This window comes from Pectinophora gossypiella, chromosome Z, assembly GCF_024362695.1.
Source record: "Pectinophora gossypiella chromosome Z, ilPecGoss1.1, whole genome shotgun sequence".
NCBI lineage: Eukaryota > Metazoa > Arthropoda > Insecta > Lepidoptera > Gelechiidae > Pectinophora > Pectinophora gossypiella.
Genome location: NC_065433.1, coordinates 8,755,240 through 8,775,582, shown reverse-complemented (window position 1 = coordinate 8,775,582; position 20,343 = coordinate 8,755,240). Strand labels below are relative to the sequence as shown.

At 37.8% G+C, this 20,343-nt stretch overlaps 1 protein-coding gene across 1 annotated transcript; it reads right to left on the bottom strand.

The window, feature by feature from the left end:
• Positions 1-250: 250 nt before the first annotated feature.
• Positions 251-18,722, bottom strand: LOC126380258 (V-type proton ATPase 116 kDa subunit a 4-like). Its single transcript, XM_050029537.1, has 12 exons — positions 18,648-18,722; positions 15,980-16,140; positions 15,297-15,462; positions 15,028-15,147; positions 14,218-14,394; positions 13,022-13,234; positions 12,230-12,380; positions 11,250-11,411; positions 10,522-10,730; positions 2,642-2,858; positions 480-654; positions 251-392 (listed from the first exon to the last, which is right to left on the bottom strand). Exons 1-12 carry the CDS (start codon positions 18,720-18,722, stop codon positions 251-253), a joined length of 1,968 nt encoding a protein of 655 aa, XP_049885494.1.
• Between the last annotated feature and the right edge of the window lie 1,621 nt (positions 18,723-20,343).

The following is a 20,343-nucleotide window of genomic DNA, read 5'->3' as shown; positions in this document are numbered from 1 at the left end:
TATATTCTTAATAAGGAACCGAATAATACAGTTACCTTTAGACACGTACTTTTGAAATTGAGAGAGGAAAGGGAAGAAGGAGAAAACTTGTCTTTCACAAAATACCTACAGCTTAAAGTAAGTATTGTCGTCATCACGTATCCAAAAGTCTAAAAGAACTCAGTTCACGTATAATGGAATCAGAAGTAATTGTTTAGAAACCAAAAAGACCAAACAAAGTAGGTAAGTTATAGATAAAATTGCAGATAGCTTAATATGTTCTTTTTCTTTTCTTACAAGCGCCCTCTGCTATGCCCTTATCCTCCTTGCTTTCGCCATATACTATTTCTTTGAAGCTGAAGGGATGGAAGACACTCCCGGACCCAATGTAAAATTTGCTCATAAACTCCACCCTAAAAAAAAAAGATATATTACAGTTGATTGCGATCCAAAAATAGAGTCACGACAAAAATAACTCTTGTAAAGGGTTAATAACTTACCAGTGCAAACGTAAAGTATGTAGGAAGGCAGACAGCCCCTCCATAACGACGAGAATAGACAGGGAGAAGGATGCCCAAATTGCAAATATTACGAATATTTTGATTGCCCCTATCCTGGAGTGGTCTTGGAGAGCTAGCTTAGACAGAACCATTCCCCACAACATTTCTGACAATTCTGTAACAAAACTTAAAAAAATTAAAAACCCCGACCAGAAAAAAAGTACTCTTAACAGCAAACCAGCTCAGTGGTTCCAGTGTTTCAAATGTCAGATCCCACATACGCTTGCAAGCAAACTGAGCGTGTAACATTCCAATCACACCTAACAAACGACAAGATAAGAACAATTTCGACTGATATACCTTTCAATAAAAAAAAAACCGCATTAAAATCGTATCATCCGTTTGGGAGCTACGATGCCACAGACGGACACATACACATTTACACACAGAGACACGTCAAACTTATAACACCCCGTCGTTTTTGCGTCGGGGGTTAAAAATAATACGTAATGAGCATGGGGTGAGTAAGGTGTTGTATATGACACACCTGGGCAAACTGCTAAACTATTCAATGCAGATTGGAAAATCTAATTTAACACGATGACAGTCCCCATACAAAATGTTTTGACTTTCTTATAAGTCCCGCAAATTACTTCAACCTTTGCTAAGCTAAGTTACCCAGGAACCAAGTGGAGCACCCGCCCTTAGTGCGTACCTGGTCGTTCCTTAGGGACCCATGTATGGATCAGGACGTATGAACTCTTATATCTATTTTAATCTAATCTAGCCTATGAAAGAACCCATTGCTGGGCAAAGGCCTTCCCCTCCTCTTCCAATTTTTCGCGGTCCTGTGCGCACTCCGCAGCCAGTCCCTTCGGGAAGCGCCCATCCCATTATTTTTTTATCATAACTAATCGCAATAATCGCATGTAATTATTTCATCATTAGAGGAAAATAATTACCAAATATGACACGATTAGAAGCTACCTACTGTAACTAGTTATAGCCCATACTATATATCCGCCTTCAATTGGATATAGTTTCCTAGGTCAAAGATAAATTATGAAATTCTGATTACTGAATAAAGAATAAAGACTAAACGAAAAGGTGACAAAAACGTTTTTTTTTTCTATTCAACTTATTATTACATTATTTTGTACTTATATAAAAATGAAATAATAAGTGCGACATTTTGTCACGTTTTTCTATGACATCACAGGTAGCTTTTTTATACAAATTTCATAGTAATGTCGTGTTTTGACGTTTAGTGAAGGTAAGAATGTCATTCGTAAAACTATAAGTTTTAAAACACGCGGCGAAAGCACGCACAGATAATCTTTTATACATACTACGAGTAACAATGCGTAGGCTAAGGCACGTAAGTAATCTATCATAATTTATCGTAATGAATGCTAATGAGAAAAATATAAATACGCTGCGCTGGTTACATAAGAATTAATAATAAGCCAAGCACGCAAGAATAACTAAATACTATTGCGTGCTTTACACTATTTTTGCAGGTTTACTTACGTAGTTTTGAAAACAATAGCATTTTTCTTTTTTTTCTACTACGCTGTAAGAATACTATTTTTTCTATCCTGCTGTCTAATTATGAGTAATTAAAGTAGATATAAGTATTACCGCCGATTCTGGCGTATAAATCTTAATTTAACAGCTCCAGACATAGTGCCGTCTCTCACTCACCATAAGCACAAGAAAGAAATAGAGCGAATTTTAGAACTGTGAACTAAATTAAAAATATAATGGCCCCGATTCCTGCAGACGCCTAATTTTAAGTTATACCCGTCATTTTCTTATCCACCGAAAAGGAAAGGGACGGATGATTGACAAATGTTAATTTTGAAAGGAATGACTTAATTAATTATATTACCAGAGCGAATTAAATTTGATAAATATCTCGCTGGTATGCAACCCGTTTGACGTGTGCTGTCAACTTAATTCTATCGGGTTATTGGCCGATAAAATTTTTAGAGGGTTGTTTTACATTTCTGCCTAAAATTGACGTGTGTTCCATAAATTTTATACCGTCCCTTTCTTTTTCAGCGGATAAGAAAATGACAGGTAATAAAATTAGATGGTGTGTCACAGGAATAAGCACCATGATTTATATTTAAGTTTGTGTCTAGCCTATTTAAACTTACGAGCATGCGCGAGAGATAAGGCCCAAAGGCGGAGATACGATGCAGTATGAGATATGGTACTGAGCACATATTCGATGGTGTGCACTCCTTGGTGGATCATCAGCTCGCTGAAACTCTCCGAATAATGGTGCACTTGCTGCGTCAAAACTTCCTCCATTTTGTCCGTGTGCTCACCCGCTGGTTCTTTTCTTGAACCTAAATACGTATGTAGTTTCTCCTAAAAAAAATGGTTTAGATGAAAAATCATCATTGATAAGTTTACTGAAGAATTTTTATTTATTTAGAATAAACATAAATTATTATAATACTTAAGTTGTGTAATTAGGATTTTTTTTTAAATTAGGGCTCGCGTTTGACCACATTCTCCACAATCCTGATGGTAAGTAATGTGATTTAGGGTGGATCACGTTGACCTAGCAAAGGCCTATTCGCTCTAGCCTTGAGGACTCAGAGGTAAACCGAGTATAACGAGTTGGAAAAACAGACGGTTCCAATCCTTCGCTGTTCGCATCAAAAATGAAGAGGGCAAAACGTATACCCGGATACCTAACTACTTACATAAAAAAATAGAACTCGTTAAGTAATTTATAATATTTAGTACCTGTAAGTGTCTACGTGATACATAATAGCCTATATACGTCCCACTACTGGCCACGGACCTGCCCTCAAAACAACCGGAAGTGGTACAGAGCATATTCCACCACACTGCTCCACTGCGGGTTGGTATCTACGTAGTATATAATTCATTATAGATAGATTAAATTAAGAACGTAGGCACATAAATAAGTATTACTTAGTTAGACCAATTTGCTAGATAAGCTCCAATGTCAAGGGAGTAGCAAGCAAATTGTCACGTTTATAAATAAAAAGTATAAATAGGAAATTTATAATGCCTTACTTGAGCACGCCTCAATTTCTTCTTGTTAGTTTTAACGAGATATAGAGGTGTACCAAAAAGCATTATGGGCACGTTAATCAGGGCCGCAATGAGCAAATATTTTTGTATAGCCTCCTGGCCATCAAACATGTAAGCGTCACACTCAGAGCCTTCCTCAGGCTTCGTGGTCCTCATCAAACACATGTCGATGAAGAGGATCAAAATCAAGGGAGCACAACCTGGCTGTTTCTTAAAATTTGCTGTAACAAATTACAAATTCTTGGTGCAATAAAGTCGCATTTTTGGTGCAATAAATATGTATTTGTATTGTATTGTAACAAATATTTAAAGCATTTACAAATATTTAGACTTTATTATTTAATACCAATGATGACGATTATTTTTGAAAGGCTTATTGCAGGTTGACCGCAAATGGCATTAACTATATGGCCAAACAAATGGGGAGCGCTGAGAGCTCTCACCCGGTACAACATTTAGGACAATAGGTAGGAGTGTTATAGGTACTTGATAAGCGATGAATGAGGAAATTAGTCGACCATGCCGGCGGGGTCGGTATCGAGGATGATGAGTCTTTTCTCGGGGCTGAGAAGTCTACAACCTTTAGGTCGTTCAAGGTCTGTGTCCCACCAATGTATTAACTCCTTGTACTCCTACTTACCATTCTGTCCGATGATTTAGGCGGAAAACACGAATAAGTATATAGGTACACTTAAGTAATTAATTATTTAAGTTTTGATTATTGTTTATACTTGTAAAATATTAGTGTAGTCCCTATTCATTGCTTAAGGGTGTTGAGACCCAGAACAAACCTCAAGAATATAGGAAGGATTTATAATAATATTTTATTGTTTGTTTGTAGACCTTCAAGTAGTAGCAAAAAGGTATAGAGCTCGTTTAGTTTATCTATGACAAAAATATGTGTCTACACTCAGCGAGATCCCCTGTCTGGAAGACATAAGAGTGATGCAGAGAATTAGATCTGGATTTGTTCTACTGAATTATGCTGAAAACAGAATTTGTTCCGTTAAAAAAACGGAAATACAAAGTTTTCTAACCGACCTCCAGCCAGCGGGATAATTACCAAAGTTAAGTCTGATGAAGTATAAATTGGTATTAACTCTTAGATCTGTATTTATTCTGTTCAACAAAACAAAAAAAATACTTCTGACATCCTTACTTCAGCTACAATCAAGCTGCAATGAAACCTCCAGTCAGCGGACTTTTTCTCTCAATGACATTCTTTTGTAACTTTTACATTAAAATAATAAAAATTAACCTTTTTATGACTATAATTTCACTTAAATTACCTATTCGTACATCTAGTGCTTAAATTAAAAAGTATAGAATTTGAAAGATATTATGTGGGTAGAATATAAAAAAAAACTATGTATCAGGTACAAATTGAAGCTGTGAGAGAAAAAGTCCGCTGACTGGAGGTTTCATTGCATCTTGATTGTAGCTGAAGTAAGGATGTCAGAAGTATTTTTTTTTGTTTTGTTGAACAGAATAAATACAGATCTAAAAGTTAATACCAATTTATACTTCATCAGACTTAACTTTGGTAAATATCCCGCTGGCTGGAGGTCGGTTAGAAATATTGTATTTCCGTTTTTTTAACGGAACAAATTCTGTTTTCAGCATAATTCAGTAGAACAAATCCAGATCTAATTCTCTGCATCACTCTTATGTCTCCCAGACAGGGGATCCCGCTGAGTGTAGACACATGACAAAAATAACAATTTCGATCACCGCTACTATTACGCCATCTATTGTTGCTGAGCGAGGGTCCCAACGCCGGTTGTTTGAATAAGGGAAAACGTAGAATATTATAAAACGTTTAAAATAAACAAAGGTAAAGAAATAATCGTTTCCTTCATGCCCTATCCCACAATTTTTGGTGGTTCACGTTCTACTAAGACTTCTCCAGGTACATTATTAAAAAAATAATTTATAAAATCTTTTAGTCATTGTCAGGATCATACACACTTTTAGAGCCCCCGCAAACCACAGACTTTCTATCGGCCGATAGTTTGGTCGGGCTTATAATCAGTATGAAGATGTATGCAAGTCCGCATACTACAACGATTTGGCATCGGCCGATAAATAAGTTTGGAGGGCTACTCAACTGCGTTCAAACTGAACTATCAGCAAACTATCGGCCGACTGCTATATCAGTATAGAGCTCCTTGCAAGCGCGCACACCGACCGATTGTTTAGTCGGCCGATGGTTCACTTCGCTCCGAGTTTTGGAGCCAGAAGGTCGTGTCCTTTGCTGTTGTTGGCCCAATTAACTTGACAAGTTCATTGAAGCTAGTTATACTCATTCGATAAAATGCGAAAAACTTTTTCGGGTAATCTAGTAATTTTGAATGCATCGTGTAAAATTTTCCATTTAATAATCTATCGCTGTAGATCGGCCGACTATTGCCTAGTTTGCGCACTCACCACCAACCCAACCGTTTAGTTGGCGTAGTGTGCGCGCTAAACAGCCCAACCCGACCAAACTATCGGCAGATAGAAAGTCTGTGGTTTGCGGGGGCTCTTACAATTGCGATATCATGTGATCATTACAACTATGATACAAGAGTCGGTGGCTTGGTGACGTAGACCATGATCACACTATATGCACGGACAACAACGCAGACACTGACGAATGCTAGAGTCGCCATGAGTGATGCGACTAAAGGCCTACATTTCTCATTTGAACGTTTCATAAATAATGTACATCCGAACGGGGAGTGAAACATACTTCACACGTCTGTTATAATGGAAGTGATGGAGATAGTCACTTCAGTAACATGGAATCCAATACGCATTTGTTTCACAGGATGTGCGGCTGGATTTGACGCGTGAAGTTCAATTCAGCCGGAGTGTAGGTGTCAATTGTTTGATGGCGTTGCCTGGATGCCTCGGGCTTTTTAGGTATCTAAACAATACTAAACGACACACTATTATTGCCGTTTTGTCATACTTAATAAGGTAAAACAACGCCTTGGGCACATTCGGTCGACAGATGGTAAAAGGGAGCATTTTGATTGAGCCTTAACTACAGTTACATACCTAAAGTTTGTCTATTTTTAACACTTTGTAGTTGGTAAGTTTCTAGAATATTTACCGGCATTAGCTTTAAGTATTCAATTACTTTTATATCATTTATTATTGCTTGTCTTTAATATCTGTAATTATGTAATTAGAGTATTTTTTTTACTGAAATAAAATTTATTTGCACTTTCTGCTTACCTTATGTAGTTATTAATTAATACAAAACATGATGATGAGCAGTCAAAAGTCTAAAACGGCTATCATAGCGTGCTTCTGGTTTAGGTCACACCACTACATTTCATTTTTGTTTGACCAGTTCCTTAATGAATAACTATAGAAGCAAACCTACAAGGCACGTCTAAACTAAATATTCAACCTTTTGAAGCTTTTATAAAAAACCTGAACGCCTACCTGCCGATTAAATCTGAAAATGCTCAGACTGATTGATCAGCAAGTGATGAAATATTTTGGTAGGTACATAGGTACCTACTTTGTTCGGCCAACTAGCTAATGGCCTACGCGGCAAACGTCTAGGTATTAGAAAAAAGAAGCAAGAAAATAAGTTGATACTCACTTTCTTTAGGACCGTAAGTCACCCACTTGTAAATTATAAGAAACACCAACCAAACAAAAAGACACGTAAGAAACAAAACTTGCGGTAAAAATTCCAGAATGATAGCGTAGTATTTTTTAAAGTAACTGCAACACAGAAACCATACAAATGATCACAAAAAAATGTATAGATTATTTCAGAAGGAACTAACTGAAATTTAAACTACGACATATTGCGCGTGACACGTTACATAAGCCAATAGGATTAGACTATAATTATTTGTCGAGTAGCCTATAACTGGATCCTTTATGATGTCGAGAGTAATAATCGAATCGGAAATCGGAATCGGAATCGGATGCCACGGATACTGAACACAGACCATCCCTCAAATAAACGTATGCGTATGGACATGAAGCATACTCCACCACACTGTTTATCTGGTTTGTTCCGGACTTGTCAGCTGCCTAATTGGTTGTTTCGAAATTCGTCTATTCAAGCTACGTCGCAACGTACCCAGGGTGCCTACGGCCACGACCGATAACTGAGGACGGACGTACGCGTTAGTCGCCGACTGCAACGGCCGGCGTGTCCGTTGACGGCGTACGGTGGAATCGGCATCATACAATCATACAAATTAATACTGAACAGTAGTGCCGTCTTGGCCGTCGGCCGCTTCCGTCGGTCGTCAGTCGCCAGCCGTGGCAATAGGCAGAATGAATTGCATCTTAACTGGACATTGTACAGTCATAGTCAAGTTGCCAACTGTTTTTCTAAAATACCTACTAAAGAATGTTTGCAGTCACTCATATCCCTAGTTTTAAAACTAAGTACATACAGAACGAATTCGAACAGGAAAATATTCCCACGGGCATAATTAAACAAAGTCATGATAATTCTATGCAGATACTGCGACATGACTTCTGGGCATGACATGGGCTTCTTTCGTGGCGCAGACTCTACATAATAGAGTCACGCCCGTATGTATCCCAGTAGGTTCTGCACGGTAACCGCGCCGCGCGCAACGCGAATATATCGAGGCCTTCGACCAATAGCCGTTTGACGTCCATCTACATAGATAGAATTCGTATCGTTTATTGGTCGAAGCGCTCAACATAAAACGCGCCGCCCGCGGCGCGGTTGACATGCAGACCCGGCTGTTGCGTTGAGCAGTCACTTCGTCCCCTGAAGGTAACTGACCGCATGTTAACACGTTATCATCCCATCCCAATTTGAAAAAAGAAAATACTTACATATGATTAACTAAACTCAACCAGAGACCAAACATCATTTGCATTATGCCAAGGATTATAGACATTTTCATTTTCAAAGAATTCTCGGCCATAATCTTGTTCTTAGAAAACTGAAATATTAGTAAACGAACTATTAATACCTACTGGTATTTATAATGAACCTCTTAAGAAAAAAAACACGTTTATTTTTATTTCAAATAATATTAACGTAAAAATCTTCACTTTATTTGATAAGTGAATGAATTTTTGAACTAACATAAGTGTTAGTTCAATGAACTTATAAGTTCATTCAAAGATTCCCAACGCTATGTAAAATGAACGGCGATTACATTAATTCGATTACAGCGCCCGTTATATCTATATCCAAATAGACATACTCACTAAACTCAAATTGCAGTATGTCATAGAATAAAGAATAACATTACGTATAGAACGGCCACTCTCCGCTCCCCACCAGCGTCTGGGCTAGGTTTACCTCACCCCCCTCGAACAAAGTTTGGACTTGAATCGTACAGTGTGAGACGTCACACATACAGATGCGCGTGTACGATAATGGCAATGTGTAGTGTCCGTGTAAAACGAGGTTGTTTGTATGAAATGTCCGGGTGTGGTAATTTGCTCCTCTTTCCAAAACGAAAACTAAACATAACCCCGAGTATAAAATATAGTCCGCGCCACGAAATAAGTTCCGCGGCCGCGGGGCTAGTGTCACAGATTCAAGATAGAATTATAATTAAAAAAAAAATAGTTTATTTCTCATAATTGTAGCGAAGTTTGTTGTCGAGACTTCCCAGTAAGTAACTAGAGTACTTGTGTTAGGAATGACTCGCAACTCCCCTTTGGTATACATAAGATTTTAAAACATGGCAAATATATAGGTACCTATATAAACACAAAAGAAACAATGAATTAATTTAAGTAAGAGCAAATGAGCAGTGTGAGTGGGTGAGTGTGGTATGTATGGGGGTGTGTGAGAGGGTGAGTGTGTGTGAGTGCGTGTGTAAGTGGGTGTAAAATAATGACTTGTCAATTAATTAGTTCCATTATAATACGTGGACTTTTTACGTGGTGCGGACTATTATTAAAACCTGGTATTATATTTTGTGTTCGTTTTAGAATAAGGCGGAAAATTACCTGTGTGAGTGCCTATGTCAATAGTTCTTCTATCGTGCGGATTGTGAGGTGGATTACCAACAACAATAACCCTAGTGTCAGGTTAACTATTGAGCCACCAAAGGCCCCTGACATGGCTCATGTAACGACTCCTAACTTACATCAGTAAGTAGTAACCGGGACCATTGGCTTAACGTGCCTTCCGAAGCACGAATCATCTTTCTTTCAGACAGCAGCCTGTTATGTCCTATAACCAAACTACGGATCACAAAGTGATTTTCGTGATGTGTCCCCACCGGGATTTGAACCCGGGACCTCCGGATCGTGAGCCCGTCGCTCAAACCACTGGACCGCTGAGGCCGTTAAATAAATCGCCCCTCTAATAAATTCAGTGTCATCACGGTTCTCTTTCGTATTTTTAAAAGGCGGTTTTTGTTTAGGACACATGATGGTGAATCGGAATATGTCAAGTCAGAATATGTTACATATAGGCACGGATGGAAATCTACTTGAAAAATATGCCCGAAATGATTAGCAACTACTTTTGATTGCAAGTCCTAAAATAATGTGGTTAACCGTATGATAACCAGATCAGCCCATAAGTAATGAATGAATTATCATCGTGTGTGAGAGACACAAATGAACACAATTTCTATATTAAAATTTTTTGTGAAAATATTTGTTTATGTAGACCGAAATTCTACTTAAGTAATACGAGTACACTATTAACGCATATGTATGGAATACGACGTTCGTGCCTCACCCAGCAGGGTCCAAATAATAGCAGGGTCGATTTCACGCCGCGACTTGTGCTGAGTGAGGCTATTTTATCTCAGGACGTCCACCAGCACCTTACGATCATTCTAATGAACATCCTCTATGATTTTTGTAATTATTTTGTGAAAATTTTAAGTGATGTTATTGTCTTGTTTTTGTGTGGGAAGTCCTTTTATAATAAACAGTTTCTATTCTATTCTATGAATAGAATTTCCAATAGCAATACCTATTTTGTATACTTTCTTACCGCCCAAACAGGGTCCACACCTAACAAGTACCATTCCTTGGTTTTGCCTGCCGGATCCAAAGCCAATATTTCATCGTTACCAATCTCCTCAGCAGTAAATTGATTGATCCAAAAATTGTTCTTCAACCGTAATGGCTTTGAGAACCAGTCGTTATAAATGAAACCAGTGTACATAGTGAACATGCTCATAATAAGTATCACATAACGTCCTGTAAAATAATTGTAAATACATGCAATAAATAATATGGTATTTGAGTGGGTCAAAGAAAAAATATGATTATAAATAAAAGCCGGTCTAAGATGATCAAAAATCAATCACCTTTTACTTACAACTTATGAATTAAATAACAACGAGTACGACAATTTATTGATGACGTCACAGGACAGTATTTCCATACAAACTCCAAAGACAACTTTCGTTTTAACGTTTCGTAAGAAGTATCTCATAGAAGTAGCCTATTCGTAAAAACAGGTGCATATATAAAAAAATAGTATACCTAAGTATATATAAATCCCTAACAAGATTGCCACACCAATAGGTAACCAGTAGACAACTTGCAGACATTTTTGAGACGAATTCTTAAGGTGGTTATGATAAACATATGGTGATAGAAAGATGACCAGCACATCGCCCATTACTAAAATGTTACAAGTAGACAGACAGAAGTTACTTTCGCATTAAGTATGTAAGCGTAGACTTTAAAATCTAGAGGTATATTATAACTTACCGCCAAAAAATATGTTCCAAATCTCGTTAGTAGAGCGAGTAGCCAAATACTTTCGCTCGTTGCACACCATCCAGAGAGCAAAAGACAACATGATGCTACCGTGGCCGCAATCGCCGAACATCACGGCGAATAGAAACGGAAACGTTATCAACGTGTAGAGGCCTGGTCGATGTTCAAATTAAAGATATACATATATATCTTCCAGGTGACATATATATAGATATCTAAATATAGATATATAAATATTTATTTCAAGGTCGCGGGAAGCCGCTGGATGCGGGCAGCGCAGGACCGATCGTCGTGGAGATCCTTGGGGGAGGCCTATGCCCAGCAGTGGGCGTCGTACGGCTGATGATGAGATCTAAATATTAGTCTATTATTCACTTCACTTCACTTTTTAAAGTTTATGGCTGCATCGTTTAGAAACGATGATTCTGTCAACGTCAAGGTACCGAAGAAAAAAACAGAAAAAAATATATATTCCCCGTTATCTTTACGCCTCTAACAGACTTCATAGAATCGCCACTATATGAACAGAGTGGGTATCTAAATTATCTGAGTGTATTTGCGACATCCCCTGTGAGGTATTCGTTATGTAGAAAAGACGATTCAAAGTGTAATGTCGTTACCTACTAAATGAATATATTTTTGAATTTTAATTTAACCGTATATCCACTGGATGCTTATCTAGACTGCCGGTTTTGGTACACATATATACACACAGCCGAAAACTTGAATTTATCCTAATAAAGCATACAAATTAATATCCTCACCGCACGCACCTTAAGACCATCCTCCTACGCTAATCACACTATAAGAGAGGCGTCTTGTTAACAAAACAGTTTTAAATCCTATTTAGTTTATCCTCGACGAACAGTATCATATTATAATAGAGTACGTGTTCTGCAGTTTAGTATAAATGCTAATAAACCATGCTGCAGCCAGGATGTAGAATGTATCACAAAGGTCAGTCTAGTTACCTGGGTTTAGCTCCCTGTAAGCAGAATCTCCATAGGCACTAATCAGAGCTTGGAAACCCCTGGTAAACTTGTTAGTGCGGTGGTACGTTGGTGGCGGCTCAATGGTAGGCAATTTCATCATAAATGATGCCACTTTTGAACCACTTTTGCTCTGTGGAATAATATGATTAAAAAAACAAAAACATAGCCTATATACAACCCACTGCTTGACACAGGACTCCCCTCAGTCAAGCGGAGAATGGAGCATACTCCACGACGCTGCTCCACTGCGGGTTGGTGGAGGTGTTTTTACGACTAATAGCCGGGACCAACAGCTTAACGTGCCCTTCGAAGCTCGGAATCAACTTACTTTTTTCGGACAATCAGGTGATTCAAGCCAGCACAAAGTGGTTTCGACAATGTCAATAGGGAACTGAACCCGGACCTCCAGAACGTGAGACTAATGCTCTAACCACTAGATCACGGAGGTAGTTGTACATACACACAAATATTTTCTAACTCGTGGTTCTCTGGCATGCTTATCAAACGGGGAGCGCCGTTCGAATCCCCGTACCGGACTTGCACGAATGAGTAATTAATTTATCTTGAGTACAGTTTTCAATACCGCAACCGGCTTGACCATTATAGACGGCGATGCGGCTCACCGCCTATCACGTTGGTCTAACAGAAAGCTCGGTGAGGTTTGGGCGGTGGGTACTTAGGTCATCTTGCGATGGATGTACCTCTGACTACGCCGTTCAGTCATGAGCCTATGTTATGTGTTATAATCAAAGAGCCAGTCATTTTACTTACCGATCCTTGGTTAAAGATTTCATGAACACTTTTCATATCCCTAGTTGGCATCCAGCACTGCCCAATAAGACATTTCCTGGTAATGTCAAGAGTAAACTCATTGAGGCGATGGTATATAGCTTTTGATTTCTTCACCTGCGCCATCCATGTCTCCCAATATTTACCTATCGTCCTGAACTGCTTGCAACGGTGATATCTAGACTTGCGTATTACCTAGTGATTATAAAGTTTAGTGATTATTTAGAAGATATGAATCCATGAGATTAACTGTCTGAACTGATATTAGGCAGCTAAATTACTCAATTGTATAACTAACAATTTAATGTTCTTTTTTTAAAAGAGCGTCTAGGGCCCTGTGCCGACGTTTTTCTTGCTGCAGTAGTTTTAGACGGATGAGACGTCCGTTATGTAAAAATTGACGATTCAAAGTGTAAGTATGTTACCTACTGAATAAAGATATTTTTGAATTTGAATTTGATTAAAACCATTTCATTTGAGTAGTTTTTATTGTATCAATTTTTGTATGGGACTGCCGCGATACTACAGCGCGTTTGGCATGTACGCAGAGGCGCGCTCTGATAGTTTCCATGCGGTCATGCGCGAGAAAGTTGCATTTGATGAGAAGTAACATCACTATCCTCGTGATCGGGAGTAAAATTGAGTGTCCTATTGCTAACCACTGGGTGACGGTTTTAGTGCCAGCCAACTAGCCAGTTAGTGTTATTAAAAAGTAAATTATTTATTGTGACATTTTGTAATTTTCACTTTTCGCATAATTTAATGATGCTAACATGGAATTAGTCATATTCATTGTTTTAGGTTTACACGGTTATTATCATAATTCTGACTGACTGTCAGTCATCCGCAACAGTGTCGAAATATCGGGAGTCTCATATCCCTGATTTAGACGCGGTAAGAAGCCGTTATTATGTGTTTAACTATAAGTCATATTGCTAACAACTAAGGGATTTTTATTTTCTAAATTCAAATTATTTGAATTCGATGATTTTAGTTTCGAGTCACATTTGAATTCCGAAACATCGGTTTCAAGATTTCTCAACGATGAAGTGTAGGATTTATAAAATTGATAGGTACGAGAAAATAAAGGTACAAATACTGTGCCTAACCACTGAACTTAGAAACTATTAACTACATAGCCTTTGAAGGATTTTTTAATGAAATAATATGAATCGTACTTGAGCCAAGTCGTGAATCCTGGAATCCAATTTGCCGAGCATGTCTCTTCTTTCACCCATGGTGCGAGGGCAAGGGAATGTATGCGCATGGAAGCCATTGCAAACCTTCTGCAGGAGACCCTTCAGCCGATCGCCTTGACAAACCGCCACAAAAGCCACTTCACGGATCATTGCGCCCTGGTCAAGGGTTATTTTCCAACATTAATCTGGTATTTTAATTATTTCTGAGGGAATATGACAGCGCCTAATATTTAGGAAGAACATTTTACACAACACTATATAGTAGGGTGACTATTTAAGATGGTACCGTTCGGTTTATCTATAGCAATTCCAAAATTAATCATCCTAATTTTCATTATCCTAACATTTAAAGTCCTAAGAATAAATTGTTCTATTTATTCTTTATCTTATTTGTGCCTTTCTTATTGCAATATTGCTTATTTAGATGAATAGGCTAGTTTCCAACTAGTCAAGTCAGTTACATTTTACTAAACGTCAAAACACGAAGTTACCAAGGAATTTGTGTGAAAAAGCACTTGAAAAGCACACTATGACGTCATAGAAAAACGAAAAAAAAATGTCGGACTTATTGTTACGTTCTTTTTATAAAAATCATAAATAAGTTAAACAGAAAAAAAGAAAATGTTTTTCGTTAGTGATCTAAAACTAACCGTCCTTATTTAGTAATCAGAATTTAATAATTTAGTACACGATCCAATTCCTTCGATGTGGCCTTTTTAAAGCCACAGGAAAGCTTTAGAGGTTTTTAGGAAGTTGACTCTTATGGTAAATAGATGATAGGTTATTGACCTGTACAAGAGACTCTCCATAGCGTCTTTCGAACGTCGTCGTGTTAGCGTCAGCGCGACGCGACGCCGGCGCTGGCCGGTTGCAGGACGCCTGCGCGTGCGCGGCGCTGACGTCGCGTCGCTGAGGCGTCGAAGTAGCGTAGCCGCGACGCCAATTCAACGTTTTTTGCGAACAAGTACAGTGCACAACGCAATCCACTATTATGGGTTTCTTGATATTTCATATCGTTCTCTATCAATTGTAATAGTCTCAAGTATTAACAAAGTCACCGTTTGTGGGTCTTCAAAGAGTTCATCCTGCTGGACGGTGCGGAAGTATATGTTGCCCCGGGACACTCGCCACAACATGGTCTCGAAGGCGTAGCTCTTGCTGCGACGCACCACTCCCGTCTCGATGTGCACCTTGCCACCCAACATTGGTTCTCCACCAGCCGACCTGTGTTTACATAAACCTTACAAATAATTAGGTCTAAAATTAATCGCTTTTTAAATAAATCTCATTAAGTAGCATCAAAATATTTTAGCCATTTTTGAAAAGTTGAGACTTAAGATACCCCATTGATGTATAATATATATTACTACATTGCATAGCCCAGTCAAATCGAAATTTAAAAACGCAAAATGTTATAATACTTATTAAATTGCATTTTCAAATTTGGACTCCTTAGGTAGTGTCAAACCCATTTCGCAAGCAAAAAAAGTTGTGCTACTTGAGTAATATGTGAAAAACAATAAATATAAAAATAAGATTTGACTGGAGTAACAAGGGAACCGTGCCCCCTATTTCCAGTAGTTTTACCGAGTAGTATTACCACTTGAACTATTACGAATTTCCTTCCCAATATGTTACTAATAATAAGACCAAAGTGTTATCTTAAAGAAGAGGAAGTGAAATTTAAATTGAATTAAGTAAGAATTTCAATATCTTTTATTTCATTTGTTCACTATCTTACTTGACAAATAATGATTCTCTTCTCAATTCAGCATCTCCTAATAGTGGATCTAGGCTTTTGAAAACGTAGTGCATTTCCTGCAAGTCCTTCTGGTTCTTTAGCAGCTGGGTCTGATACGCCCCCATCTGAAGTATATCGTCTTCCCATTTCTCTAACATGTTCTGTAAAAAGATTTTGTTTATTTAAATTTCATCAAATAGGAGTCCGTTGCTCAAGTGCACTTATTGGTTGATATGAGTCAATATGAAGTTAAAACTTGAGAACTATGGCAAAGGGGTCTAACTAGCACAAATACGTCCATCAATCGACAATTGATGTTCCAGACCCCCTTGAGGAGGTCTGTGCCCAGCAATGGGACGCATATAGTCTGATTAGGTATGTTTGTTTAGTATTAAAATATGTACACACAGGGTTAGGTAAGCATTTTTTCCGTTTAAGTCAAATATTTTGTAGCAATAAAGAATTTCAATATTGAAATTCACAGAAGTATGTTCGAAAGCGACAATTTCATGGCATTCGCACGACCTGTACCTATATAGTACCGCCTACTGCATGCATCCGGAACTCTAGAACGTAGGTTCCTATACTTTGAAATGCAGACTGCATGAAATCAATAAATTGCGATCATACATCAAAATCCAACGTGTAAGCTACGTTACACTGAAATATCTTTAAAAATCAGTTGTGCCTGCTAAAGAGACCTAGATGTGAAATAATGAAAACAAATATTATTATATTATAAAGAAATAAATACCTCAAAATCGTTCAGTTCATTAGGGTGCAATGGCGGAGGCTCCACTCTCATCTGAGGAATGTTTAAGCCGTCTTTCTTCATTTCAGTCTCCATATAACGCAGCGTATGTTCCAACTCCGCGTAACGACACAATTCGGTTATGTACTTTCTTTGAAATAAACCTAAGTCCGGGTTCATCTGAAATGGCATTTCGATGTACTTACCAGAAATAAAATGTTAAAACTTTTACCTATACTTACAAGACCTGTTTTTTTTTTTGACGTGACTTTTTGTAGGTTTGTCGAAAATGGCATTACTTACTTGGCCGGACAAAAGGAGACCGCTGAGGGCTTTCACTCGGTATAAGAAAATTTAACACAATAGGGTCGAGGGTGCGCGGGAGAGCTTCGGTTCAGGGCGTCTAAGGAGGTTATATTTGAAGGAGGTTATATAGTGGCCCGATAGCGATAAGGACAAGAACTGAAAGAACTGTATTTTTCTACAATGCTATAATAACACAATACTTAAATCAAAAAATCTCTACAACAACGATCTGAAAATAAGTACTTTTAAATTGGACGCGCTATAAAGCCGTGCCTCGCGTCGCTAGGCGTTACTGATTCTTATTTGTTTTAGTTTTAATCTAATGAATAGGCTACTTAACAACCTAACAACAAATAAGATACTTTCTTTGGATTTTGTATGGAACGTCATTGATAAAAGGGATCAATGACTTCACTCCTTGTTACTTAATTGGTAAGTAAATAAAATATGAAAATAAGTCGAAAAGAAAAATGACCTTGATTTTTTATTATTTTATACTTACTTGCTTATATTTCTAGATTATCTTTGACCCGGTCAAATACCCTATTTTAAAATACATTATTTTAGACAACCACAGCTTAGTTACTCTTACTACGTATTACCTAAGCTTCCATCTACTCCATCTGTGTAAAAGTGGACTAATAATCCATTGTTTCGAACTACATTTGAATCACGTTTGTGAAAAGCGTAATACTTTCACATAATGTAAAATTTGCTACAAAATCCAATCTATTTATACGTGGATTTATTTGAAAACTGTTATACTGCTAATGAGTTCTGTATCAATCATTTCGTAAGCTTTGACCTAGGTATTAGGGCTGGCAATTCTATGGTCAGCACGGCGAATTCCACCCACTAATTAGACAGCAAAACAGACAGAGCGCTTGAGCGCTAAATAATTTGATCATAAATGTGTGTTTCATAGAAATTGATACTTGCTATTGATTGGAAAAGTCGGATATTTATATACCAGCATATCAACATGCTTTATGTCAATAATAGCTGTCCGCCATTACTCCGTCCGCTTGGACTTTGTTCATTAAATATAGCGATAGCACTCAGAAATAATGTAGCATTCTACTGCTAGTGAAATACATACATACATACATAACCAGCCTATAGACGTCCCACCGCTGGGCACAGGCCTCCCCTCAATCAACCGGAGGGGGTATGGAGCATACTCCACCACGCTGCTCCAATGCGGGTTGGTGGAGGTGTTTTTTACGGCTAACAGCCGGGACCAACGGCTTAACGGCTAGTGAAATAATATTCAAAAATTAGTCCTGTACTTCCAGAGATTACTGTATACAAATAAGCTTTACCTCCTTCCAATATTAGCATAGATTAATAAGGGAGATCGGATAATGAGGGAGAAGACCCGTCTATTGCCGGAAAATACTATAAATTATCCCCCTATTCCCAGTAGTCTCACCGAGTAGTCTTACCAGTTGAACTACTGGGAATTTCCTTCCCAATAGACTTACTGAATAGTAAGACTTCGCTTTTCCCATTAGTTCGATTCACACATTCGTCACCCCAGAGTATACCTGTACTAAGAAGTGGTTTCACTTTATATTAACAAAGAATATAAACAATATTCAAATTACATACGTCTTCAAACTGACAACATCCTTTCTCACCAAGCCGCCCCATGATCTCATGCGCAGCTTCAGGCTGAATAAACATCTCGCAATAACTCATATCATCACTACGAAACATACACCCCATTGCGGCTTCTAGTATCAACGCAACCTACAAGAAGCCAAGAAAAAAACTTAATTAAAATTAAGTTTAGGATATTCAGAAGTTGAAAACAATACAATAACTGACACCTTTCTTATTTTAGCTTTTTCTTCTTTCTGACAATATATTTTGACATATTTCGACAAAAGAGGATTTTGGGAGTAAATAAAGAGTTATACAATTAAATTGAAAGAACAAGCAGATTTGGGACCTATCATAGAGCAACACGGACCTCAACTACAGCTCTTGTATAATGAACGTGTTAAAAATTAAGTAAGAAACTGAAAAATAGTGCAGGTGTATCAGAAGGGTGTATGGCTGTGTCCGTTTTTCTTGCTTTATGATAAACTGTACGAACCAACGATATACAATAGTAAATTATTGATAGTTATAGGAGACCGATCTACATCAAGATACAACAGATAATATACCTACTAGTTCCAAACGTTCCTCAGTTATAATCATCCTAGGAAGAACAAGGGCAATTGTTCAAATTCAAATTCAAAAATATCTTTTTTCAGTAGGTAACATAGTTACACTTTGAATCGTCAATTTTACATAACGAACGTCTCATCCGCCTTAAACTACTGCAGCTTCTCACAACCTGTATAGCCGGGGAAAAGAAGCTGCAAGAAAAACCTCGGCACAGGGCCCTAGACGTTCTTTAAAAAAATAAAAATAAACATAAAACATAAATATTGGTACACAATTAAGTAATTTAGCTGCCTAATATCAGTTCTCAGAGGTTAATCCCATGCATTCATGTCTTCTAAATAATCACTAACTTGTTATCTGAGTTACTCAAAGACAGACTGAAATACAACTATTATAGTATGGTATGAATATCAGTGACTCAAATCTTTGTGATAAGTAACAAAAAACATTTTGAGAAAAGCAACATTGTAGGTAAGTACTTACTATCTACTCCATACAATACTTCACATTTCTCAGACAGATAAAACCGAAGTATTCGCGTGTATCCATTGTTTAGCCGATTGGAATTCACATCGACCAATCGATTATTGTACCTCTCGCTGCTTCTTCTGTTATTCTTCGAATCCCAGAGGACCTCAAAGCGGCTTTGGAATAATTTACTGTTCCCCAACTAAGTTTTGAGATGGGCTCGCCTCTCCCCAGAGTTTGCAAGCCTACTTTCCCTCCATCATTGCTTTGGTTCTTGAAATAGTTTACCGTTTACCGGCCAAGTAGTGAACCAAACAACAATTTGTATATATATATTTATATACAGGGTTGTCTACTCGAATTTAATCTACCCACCATACTGGATGGTTGGCGTAGTAAGTTACGTGCACGCTTGTTATCTCATCGTATCTTAGTTTCGAGATGAAACCTAATCCCCTATTGTTCCTGCCAGATATCTTACGTCTGCTTATTACGCGCACATTCAATAAACAATTTCGTCATTGTCTTATACTTATTGAGAACCTAGTAAACACATTTAAGTAAAACCACATTCGGGGGTGATTTTTGTTAACAAAACCACGCAACAGAATCCGGAATGAAACGAGTGTGTTTCCAGGTTTCGAGAAAATCACAAGTTTTA

Coding starts and splice junctions, on each gene's coding strand:
- LOC126380258 (XM_050029537.1), bottom strand. CDS start 18,722: ATGTTTATTCAGCCTGAAGCTGCGCATGAGATCATGGGGCGGCTTGGT. Junction 16,141..18,647: donor GATGTTGTCAGTTTGAAGAC/GTATGTAATTTG, acceptor ATCTTTTTACAG/AACATGTTAGAGAAATGGGA. Junction 2,859..10,521: donor GTGTGGACCCTGTTTGGGCG/GTAAGAAAGTAT, acceptor CATTTTTTTTAG/GAGAAACTACATACGTATTT.